This window comes from Humulus lupulus, chromosome 9, assembly GCF_963169125.1.
Source record: "Humulus lupulus chromosome 9, drHumLupu1.1, whole genome shotgun sequence".
NCBI classification, from domain to species: Eukaryota; Viridiplantae; Streptophyta; class Magnoliopsida; order Rosales; family Cannabaceae; genus Humulus; species Humulus lupulus.
In genome coordinates, this window is record NC_084801.1 from 19,838,526 (window position 1) to 19,850,064 (window position 11,539).

General features: G+C 41.7%; 1 protein-coding gene across 1 annotated transcript; it reads left to right on the forward strand.

The window, feature by feature from the left end:
• Positions 1–3,083: 3,083 nt before the first annotated feature.
• On the forward strand, positions 3,084–5,572 carry LOC133800982 (cationic amino acid transporter 1-like). The gene is made up of 2 exons (XM_062239103.1): positions 3,084–3,504; positions 4,108–5,572. Exons 1-2 carry the CDS (start codon positions 3,084–3,086, stop codon positions 5,523–5,525), a joined length of 1,839 nt encoding a protein of 612 aa, XP_062095087.1. The 3' UTR covers positions 5,526–5,572.
• The last annotated feature ends 5,967 nt before the right edge of the window (positions 5,573–11,539 follow it).

Sequence of the window (11,539 nt, forward strand, 5' to 3'; positions counted from 1 at the left end):
GGTTGAGTCTTTTATCATATTTGGTGAAGTTCAATGTTCCGAGTACTAGAACTTGGCTTGGAAACTCATTTAAGGTTGTTAATGGTGTCTTTCCTCATGGTTGTGACTAGGTGTCTAGCTAGGACTCGAGGATCGGATCGCACTCAAGGAGTGTCGCCCGTAGCTAACTCATCTGAAAGCTAAAGGTAAGAAAACTGCACCCGGTTATATGATTGTGATGGGACTAAGTGCTCCCGTGGGTTGTATCGTGTCAATGTTGGTATCATGCCATGGGACATGTAAAAACGACCTAAGGGCATCGTACATACTAATAGCGCGTAGAGCGCGATTTGGCCACTGGGAGCCATGAACGTTGGGATAACAGAGGGAGCAGCCTGTGAGCGCTAGCCCTGGTTATCGTTATAAACTGTGTATGTTATGAGTTGATATGCCTAGTATGAGGAATACTTGACTATATTGAATGGTTGTTTGACTGAGGCTATGTGATGCAATGTGAGATATTGACTTGACTGCTTAATGTTTATACTCTGTTGTTGTTGTGTTTTCTTGCTGGGCCTTGGCTCACGGGTGCTACGTGGTGCAGGTAGAGGCAAGGGCAAGCTGGACCAAGCCTGAGGTGGAGAGCTCCGAGGTGAAATGTACATAGCCAGCGGTTCGATCGCCACGGTCGAGGAGTGGACCAGGACAGGGATCACCTAACTGCTTGTTTTGCCTTAGTATGGCCGGTTGTTGTACATAAACCTTGTGTCTTTTGTAAACGGTCTTTGAACTTAATATTTTTGGGATCCCATGTAACAGATAGTACTTCTTAATGAAAATGTGGCTTTTGAGACCAAAATACTTTTTAACCCTAGTTCCTTTATAGTTTTAATGACACGATTTTATTTAGTAGACTTGATTAGCAAGTCTGGCACTTTACAAACATACAGTGTAGCGGTCTTGGCTATCCAGGGCATTACAGCATAACAGTTCTGCGAGATTCTCGGAGATTTGGGGGACCACTTTTCTCGAAGGTGGTCCAGACGCTTTTTCTATTAAGATTTCGGGACCACCTACTTTTTAGGTAGACTACCGCCCTGATAGTCCTGTGGTAGAATAACATGTGTAATTTACTTCTTTGTATTCTGAATATTTCCCAAAGAATAAGGGAAGTTTTGCATTGTAATAAATGTTGACAACCTTTCACTTACCCCTCTAGTCATCTATAAATAAGACCTGAGATGATCATTTGTAAGGATCTGAAATCCTAGTTTTTGGACTCCTGCTTACCTTGGAGGAAGACAATCTTCTGCCCAAGTTCTAACCCTAAAGAAACTTGCTATTCCGACAAGTTTTCGGTAAATACAAGTGACTCATGGACTAGGCGTAGTTAACGGCCGAAACACGTAAAAATCTCATTTTACATTATTTCTTTTCTACCAACTGTTATTATTGTTTATTGAGTTGACGGAAATTCTGGTCAACACCTTACATTTTATTTATGACATTTTTCTAAATGAACCTTTGTCATTTCCATTTGTAGAATGGTTGTCTTCTTGATTCTATGAATATTTAAATTTATTTTTAACCTATAATGTTGGTTTTCTTATGATACTTTTCCTTGTTTTTGTGGTGAAATTTACTATCGTTGGTTGATATTGCTTTCCATTTGACAACAATAATTTCATGGTTTTACTTGACTTATCCGTTGGAATTGATTGTGACAAAAATTATTTTTTTTTATCAATTATAATTAAGACGAAAAAATATTATTCAATGAAGTATCGAACACTTAAAGATCTGCCCAGAAAAACACTAAAAAGATTTACCCCTAATATAGTTAAGAAAAAAATGTAATAACTACTCAACCACTATGAGTGATACAACAAATGAGATTAGAGATTTTTTTTGTTCTCAGCTCACTTCCATTCCAAGGGGTAAATTTACCATAAACTGCCACACATCACTTATTATAAAATTAACAAAGGATTATTGGCAGTAAAAATGTTTAAATATTGTGAAAATTATACTTAAATATACCTAAATTCTATGACCGCAGCAATATATGTATTAATATTTATTTGCACTTAAGTATTTTAATGTTATCTCTAAAAGATGAGGCTGATATTGCATCTTATCATTAGTCAAGGAAAATTAAATTGAATGTAATACTCATAACAATAATCCAAAAAAAGAAATCATGTAATGTAAAAAAAAAGCTTTTTTTTTAAAAATAAATATTGCTTAAATTCCAAAACTTAAAATAAAAAGATTTAAAAAAAAAAAAAAAGGTGTTCTTAAGCTCAAATCATCAACCCCATCTAGCAAAACAAATATTTCCTTTAAATCCAAAAACTATATTTCAGATTAATTTTTTTTAGCTCAATCCAAATCTATCAAAACCAAAAAAATTCTTCTAATATAATTCCAACCAACTCAGATTTATCACCTTCATATCAAGGCAAAAAAACTTCAGCATCTCAAATTAACAATTTTGTATTCTTCCAACAAATAATAATAATAATAATAATAATAATAATAATAACAACAACAATAATAATAATAACAATAATAATAATAATAATAATAATAATAATGTACAATCACTCAGTTACTCTCATTCCCCTATCATTACCGTATCATAAATCGCTGTTCAATATGTTCACGTATACATAATCTGTTCGAACTTTTATTTCTCTTTATTTTTTTGGTTAAAATATTCTAATAATCACATCTAACTTCGTGCCATTTTTATCACAACAATTGTTTATTATTTCCTTGACAAGGCCGCTTATTATGAAATGGATTGTGATATTGATACGTACAAGAAATTTTCGTATTTTTCTGGGTTAAATATTATTTTTCGAAAACGAAACCCAGTCGTTTGTACAATCCTTCTTGTTTCAATATGACTCATCATCGATCATGACTTTTGATGTTTAACTTTTCTGAGTTTTGCCGAACTATATATACTAATTAACTTGTACTAGCTAGCTCAGTACATTTGAATGTTCATTAATTTTTGTATCTTTTCCATTTAAAGCGCATTTTCTCGGGAAACAAGGTAGAAAATAACCTTCGCCTTTCCATTTTAGCCGGCGACGATGGGAGTTGAAGCAGTAGAGGAGGGATCATCAGGGGTAATAAGGAGAAGAGGATGTTCGTGCTCGAAAGACGATTTTCTCCCTGAGGAATCGTTCCAGAGCTGGGGCAATTATGTAAAAGCGCTAAAAGAGACTCCGTACCGATTGACGGATCGGATCCTGACCCGATCCATGGATAGTACAGAGCTGGTGGAGATGAAAGCTCGGAGTCAGCACGAGATGAAGAAAACACTGAATTGGTGGGACCTGATGTGGTTCGGGATGGGTGCCGTGATCGGTGCCGGAATATTCGTTCTGACCGGCCTTGAGGCCAAGGAGGATGCTGGTCCCGCCGTGCTCTTATCCTACGTCGTTTCGGGTGTCTCCGCCCTACTTTCTGTTTTCTGTTACACAGAGTTCGCTGTGGAGATACCAGTAGCAGGTACCTAGCTACGTATTATTATTATTATTTAACGTTTAATATTACTGAAATGATATTTCATTCAAATACATATATATACATATATTATTTGTCCTATTTTTGGTAAAGCAAAGTATAGTGCTCATTATTTTTTATTTATCAATTTTTTTAGTGTAGTATGATAGAGATGAAAAAAAATGTAAAAATTACATTATTTCAGTGCAATAGAATTTTAATTATTATTAATTATCTTTTTCTCCAATAATTACATAGATCAAGTTTCTGGTAATAATATCTTTATTTTATATTATAGTACACAGCTTCAATTAATTTTTGTGCCAGTATCTAGTGCTGTTTAGGGTGTTTCTTTTTCTTGTTTTTGGGTTATATAATAGTTTTAAATTCATTGTATCAAAGTGAACTGATTTTTAAAAATGATATCACTTAAATAGTATTCATTGCCACAAAGAAAAGCGAACCAGTTTTTAAATTTCAATTCACAGAACAAAAATGAATTGACAACACTACTTGATACGTAGTCGAAAGAATGATTGTTGTTGTAGAGAAAATTATTATGCAAATTTACTTATTGCCTTATTAATTACTATATTTACATTTGATCAGGTGGCTCATTTGCCTACCTAAGAGTCGAGCTAGGGGACTTCGTGGCCTTCATAGCCGCAGGCAACATCCTCCTCGAGTACATAATAGGCAACGCCGCTGTGGCCCGATCATGGACATCATACTTCGCCACTCTATGCAACTACGAAGCTAATGACTTCCGCATCAAAGCTCACGGCCTCACCGAAGAATACAGCCACCTCGACCCCATCGCCGTCGGAGTACTCGCCATCGTTTGCGTCATTGCTGTACTCAGCACCAAGGCCTCTTCTCGACTAAACTACGTCGCTTCGATAGTTCACATCATAGTCATCCTCTTCATCATCATCGCTGGCCTCGCCAACGCCAACACTGCTAACTACACCCCATTCGCACCTTACAGACCGCGCGGCATTTTCAAAGCCTCCGCAGTGCTCTTCTTTGCTTACGTTGGATTCGATGCCGTTTCCACCATGGCCGAGGAGACCAAAAACCCAGGTCGTGACATCCCCATCGGGCTAGTCGGGTCGATGGTTGTCACCACTGTTTTGTACTGCTTGTTAGCGATGACGTTGTGTCTCATGCAACCGTACACACAGATTGATAAGGATGCACCCTTTTCGGTGGCGTTTGAGGCTGTGGGAATGGGTTGGGCTAAGTATGTGGTCGCAGCTGGAGCCTTAAAGGGAATGACTAGTGTTCTGTTAGTTGGGGCAGTTGGCCAAGCTCGTTACTTGACACACATTGCTAGGACCCATATGATGCCACCATGGCTGGCCCAAGTCAACGAGCGGACCGGGACACCAGTCAATGCCACAATTGTCATGTTGGCTGCTACCGCTGTCTTTGCCCTTTTCTCTGACCTTGATATCCTCTCCAAGCTTCTCTCAATCTCCACGCTTTTCATTTTCAGTCTTGTGGCCTTGGCTCTCATCATAAGACGGTACTACGTGAGTAGTGTCACTAGCAATGTCAACAGACGGAAGCTTATTCTTTGCCTAGTCATCATTTTGGGGTCTTCAATAGCGACATCTGTGTATTGGGCCAATAGCAGTGGTAAGATTGGGTATATGATTACAGTACCCATTTGGTTTTTGGGTACTTTTGGCCTTTGGTTTGCACTCCCTCAGGCTCGGACCCCCAAAATCTGGGGTGTCCCATTGGTTCCTTGGTTGCCCTCAGCTTCTATAGGCATAAATATTTTCCTTCTTGGGTCTATCGATAGAGCTTCCTTTGAGAGATTTGCATTGTGGACTGGAGTTATTTTGGTCTACTACTTCTTGTTTGGATTGCATGCTTCGTATGATACTGCCAAGGAGTTTGAGAAAAATAGATCAGAAGATGGGACCCAATTGAAAAAAGTTGAAGAAGGTAATGTGTCTTCAGTAGTTAAGGATTCTGAGTCTAGTAGTGCCAAGGGTTCTGCTGTTACTGGAAGTTAAGTTAGTCAAGGTCTATGGAGTTTGCTTTTAATGTACTTGTGATTTACTTTGTGAATAAGAAAATGTTGTAAAGAAAGATTCTCAATTTAAGGTTCTCATGTTGTCATTAAGAATTACTACTGGTCAGTATATGACTATATATGCTTATTGTCTTATAATCTCTTCAAAAAGTTGAGCCTCAATTTTATGTACAAATGAATGAACATTTGATATGGTTGATACAATTTTTAGTGCGGAGAGTGTTTTCTTACCAAATTAAAGGTCAACAAATGAGTATATGACTATATATGCTTATTGTCTTACAATCTCTTCAAAAAGTTGAGCATTAATTTTATGTCCAAAAAGTTTAATATGGCTGATCTAATTTTAGCGAGGAGAGTGTTTTCTTACCCAATTAGAGGCCAACAAATTAGCCATTATATAAGGTTTTGAGCTCAATGTCATTATTATTAGGTCACCCTAAAATTTGTTTCTCTTTCATGAGTTGTTATTAGGGATGAAAATGAGGTGGAGAATTGGCCGGGAGTATTCCACTCGTCCTCGCCCCTGTATATTTCGATCAGGAACAAGGTAAGAATTTAGCAGACTTATTTATTTTAAATATAAGATTAAAAATAAATTTATAAATAAAAAAAAATTAATTAACATAATATATATATATATATTACACTCTATTAATAATTCAAAATACTAAATATTAAGCAAAATAACATTCAATATGATTAAAAGGTTATTAACATACTATAAAACACATAAAGAAACATATGTAAAATAGTAATAAAAAAATTACAAAATAAATAAAAAATTAAATATGGGCAAGAAGTACAATCCCCGTCCCCAATCCCCGTCCCCACCTGTCTTTGTTCTTGTTTTTGTCCTATTTGGCAAATCTATGGCCCATTATGGGTGGGTCTATGGTCATCTCCATAGGAATAAATTTCATTCCTATTTAGCATGCATGTAACTCTTAAAAATTATATTTTGTGAATTTTGTCATTAATAACTTTCTATGATCTAAATGTTAATATATTTTCAAGGAAATGTTTAACTTTAAAAATATGTTCTTTTTATTAAATTATGTTACATTATTTATCTCTCCATATACATGCCTATTTTATTTCATCTCAAATAGAAAGAGAACCAAATTCAATTGAAAGCAATGTTAATTCCTTAAATAAGTAAAAATCACAAACAAGCAACAATAGTGTAAACTAATATATTTATCTCCAAAAATAATTTAGAGCAAAATACTGTATGTAAAACCTAGTTTTTATTTAATAAGAAAATAAGCTTTTCAAAAGATATTTGGAACTTGTCAAGGTTCAAAGCCCTTTTGTTTTAACTTATCCCCACATGCCTAGTACCACTCTTTTTTTAATTTTCTTTTTTTACATTTACATGTACATATTGTACGCCCTAAATATCCACGAGTTATTAGCCAGCTGGAAAAGAGCATAATTCAATCTGCCACGTGTAAACCGTCTACCCGGAGCTGCTGTTACGAGTCTCCACCTCGTTAGCCCGAGTTGATCAAAGAGTTAGCAGTATCACGAGCTAGCGCTACATCAAGCTCGAGGTGTTGCATAGATCTGGCATCCCCGACTATTTGTGAAGTCAACCATGCAATGTAAACGTGCACATATCAGACATCACGTGTCTATTCCATTCCCGAATTCTTGAACACGCAGCATAAACGTGCGTGTTCAGGCACCCCACGACTGGTTTGGGTCATGCGGCCAATGATCTCCCCTTACCTATTGATTAGACAACACCTCATTGTCAGGTTTTAGGAATTAATCATAAGTGTCACAGAGATGACAAGATGGGTAAGAAGGTCACGGGATGACCCCCTTTGCCAACGCCTAAATATCTTCTCCCTATAAATACCGAGACCCTTGGCGTTGCAAGGGGTTGGCGTTTTTATTGTAATGAAACACTCTGTAAGGAATACTCAAGAGATATCAATAATATTGACTGGTGGACTAGAGAGATTTTAACCTTCGAACCACCTAAAAATAAGGGAGTGATAACCTTCCCACAATACTAATTTTGCCAGTTTGGAATTTAAATATTTTCATATTACGGTTCACTATTTAGCACTAATCCATCCCGTTTATTCGTATAATTACCTGTTGGCGAAGAACCGCGTCAACAGTTTGGTGCTTTCATTGACAGGATTTAGATTGATGCTATTGCAGAAAACCTGACCATGGTGGTTACTCGTTCGAGGCATGGTAATGAAGTGGATCAACATGATGGGCAGGCGGCCCACCATGTTGCCATATCCGATGAACAAAACCCCGAGATTCAGCAGCGACCAGGAAAGCAGCCAATGGGCCAGGGCAACACCAGAAGTTCGGCACCCCGGCCGCCAAATTCGAACCCGAATTTCTACATGGCGATAGAGATGGAGAATGCACAGTTGAGAAGTCAACTATCAAAAGCAAACAAGAAAATCGAAGAGGTCTTGGCCTGGTTACCCCCTCTTACAACCGCCACTAACGTCAGAAAGAGGCATAATGGGACTCATAGAACCCGCTGGGATAACAGGTCCAGGCCCAGCCGGTCAGTCAAAACCTCAACTCCGAGTTCTACTCCCACGTCACATCACCACTAGGAAACTGTGTTTGACGAGTTTCCTAGGGCCAATCAGCAATTCAGCTGATTAGTCCGAACCTCAACTCTTAGCTCGATTCCACCCTTGAACGCACCCAGAAGAGCCCGAGGCAGCTCGCGGAGGAGATCCGGGGGGGGGGGGGGGGGGCTTGCGAAGACAACCTGCTCCGGCCAGCCACCCTGCACCACGGACAGACCGCTGAGTGCAGGACGCGGGGAATGGTAGAGTGGAGCGGCCGCGGGGAATGGTAGAGTGGAGCGGCCGCGACCTAGCTTGATCCGCCCAGACGGGACCAGGATTGTGTCACCAGTTAGGCATCCCCCGTCGCCAATAAGATACCCATCTCCTCCCCGTCCAGTCCGAGACATTCCGGATCATGGGAGTAGCAGAAGAAATCCTCCTTCCGTCGACCCTTCCCGTTGCAGCCGAGCACACGGGGAAATCCCGGATCCTCACCCTCAGCAGCGGGCTTCGAGTTTTTCAAACGCGAGTTACTGGACCGGGATTCATCGAAGTGGCATGTTCGGTGAAGACCTGCGCCATCGTTTGAGTTCGGCTCAAAGCCCTAGGGCCACCCCGAGGGCCGACCTTCGAGACCGCCTCAATTCACAGAGAGGAGATCCAGCTAGAAATGCTAGTCATGCTCGCCGAGGGGAGGGTCTGTCGGAAGTACGTGACAATGGGAATGTCCCACCTAACCAAGCTCAAGCTTGGAGGGACAATAACCTGCCTAACGCTTACAATGGAACTGGAGCTGTTGAACAGCCCCAGAAAAACCAAGGAAGTAAGGACCAAACCCTAGAGCGTCTAGCTCAGATGGAGGAGCTGATGAAGAAGCTCTTATCGGAAATGGAAAAAGACGAGTACGAATTGGGGGACGAACTCGAGCTCTTCGCCCCCAGGATAGCAGCCACAGCGTATCCACCTGGTTTCCGTATGCCCCACTTGTCCAAGTTCGATGGAGATGGAGACTCGTTGGACCATTTGGGTATGTTCAACACCCTGATGATGGCCCACAACATCGGCTCCGAGCTAAGGTGTTTGATATTTCCTTCTACCTTAACTGGGCCAGCCAGGCAATGGTTCAAGAAGAATAAAAAGCAGTCCATCAGCTCGTGGAAGACCTTTTCTGCTGACTTCAAGAGGGCATTCCGAGCTTCTCAGGCTGTCCGCGTCAAAGCTGACACCCTAGCAAACGTAAAGCAACAACCCAAGGAATCTTTGAAAGCTTACCTGAGTAGGTTCGCAAACGTCGCGGCTCGAGCCAAGGACGTGAACGATAGTTCAAAGCTTATGGCCTTGAGGACTGGAATCCTCGTTGGAGGTAGACTATGGAAAGAGATACAGAGAAAAGGTGTTAGCACCGTAGACGAATTCCTAAACAAGTCCCAGGGATGGAAAACCTAGAAGTGGCGCGAGCATCGGTCGCGGGAACCAGCCAAGCCCTTGATCAGCACGTTGGAGTGGGAACGGATGTCGTGAAAATGACTCAAACCATTACACAGAATAACCAATTGGGTGGAGGCAAGAGAAAAGGGAGTAGCGAGGGCGGCCAGCACGACCCAAAGAAGAAAAAGCCCGTGGAAAAATTTAAGCTAGTCTACGTGACTTACACCGACCTCACAATCACTAAGGAGAACATTTTCCTAGCAAACTCTGCCCGCCTTCCCTGGAAAAATTCGGGGCCTTTGAAGCACCAGAAGGCCAAGCGGGACCCCTCCAAGTTTTGTCGATTCCACAACGACATTGGCCACAACACTAACTATTGCAGGCATTTGAAGGATGAGATCGAGACTCTCATCAAAGCCGGACCCTTGGCTCAATATGCGCGGAATAGAGTTCCCGCCGGTCAACCGGCTCCAGAAGCCCCGGTAAGTCAGCCCGGGCCCCGGATAAATCAGGACACCCCTCCTCCTATGACAGGAGGAGAGATATCCACGATCTCCGGAGGCCCCCATCTGGCCGGCATAAGCAGGGGTGCCCAGAAGAGATATGTCAATGAGTTGAAGGCTTATAACGGAGTAGAGTTCGTCCCAGAGCAGCATCTACCCAAACAACAACAACTGGAGAGGCAACCAATCATATTCACTGAGGAAGATGCTAGTCACGTTCAGTTCCCCCATAACGACCCTCTGGTCATAACCGCCCAGCTCGCCAACTGGAGAGTTAGGAGGATACTGGTCGATAATAGGAGTTCGATGAACCTGCTGTTCTGGTCTACGCTGAAAAAGATGGGTTTATCTGTCACCGAGTTGAAAGCCACCTCCATGATGCTGTATGGATTTTCCGGAGAAGGGTCGGCAGCAATACGAACAATTGAGCTGGTGATTACCTTGGGAGAGGGACCCCGGACAGTCTCTAAACTCCTCGAGTTTGTGGTCATCGATTGTCCTGCCGCATACAACGCTATTCTGGGCTGACCTACGTTGATAGCATTTGAAGCCATAACCTCCATCCGCCACCTCGCAGTAAAATTCCCCTCTTCGACAGGGATATGCACGATCCGAGGTGATCAGCTCGCTGCCAGGGAATTTAATAGCATTTCCATGAAGCCAAAGTCACGACCCAGAAAGCAGACGGTGACCATCCAGGGCGGGAATGAGGAATCTCAGGAAATAGTACATATTCCTGAGATAGAAAATCCTCAGAATGGCAGGAGGGAGAATATCATCTTAAATAATGATATTGACCCCAGAATAGGCGAGGATAGATCTGAGCTCCAGGCCATCGAAGAGCTCAAAGAGGTGAATATCGACCCACAAAACCCCTTGAAGGTGGTAAAGCTCGGGAAAAACCTATGTAGCGAAAGGAAGGCAGAGCTGATTAGTTTTCTACAAGAAAATCTAGATGTGTTCGCCTAGTCTCATGGAGACATGGTAGGGATCAGCCCGAGCGTCATCATGCACACCCTCCACTTGGATAAGAATGTGCCTGCAAAGTCCCAGAAATAAAGGTGCTTGGGCACGACCCGAGCTGAGGCCCTAGAGGAGGAGGTAGCCCGGCTCTTAAAGTGTGACTTTATCCGCGAGGCAAAGTACCCGATCTGGGTCGCCAATCCTGTTCTGGTCCCAAAGCCCAACGGGAAGTGGCGGACCTGCATCGACTTTTCCGATCTAAACAAAGCATGCCCCAAAGATTGCTTCCCTTTGCCAAGGATTGACCAATTGGTAGATGCCACGGCGGGGCACGAGCTCATGTCTTTTATGGATGCGTACTCAGGCTATAACCAGATCGCCATGAATCCGGTGGACCAGGAGCACACTAGCTTCATGACCCCAACTAACTTTTATTGTTACAAGGTCATGCCTTTCAAGCTGAAAAACGCAGGGGCTACATACCAGAGGTTGGTAAATCGGATGTTTACCAATCAAATCGGGAAAAACATGGAAGTGCATGT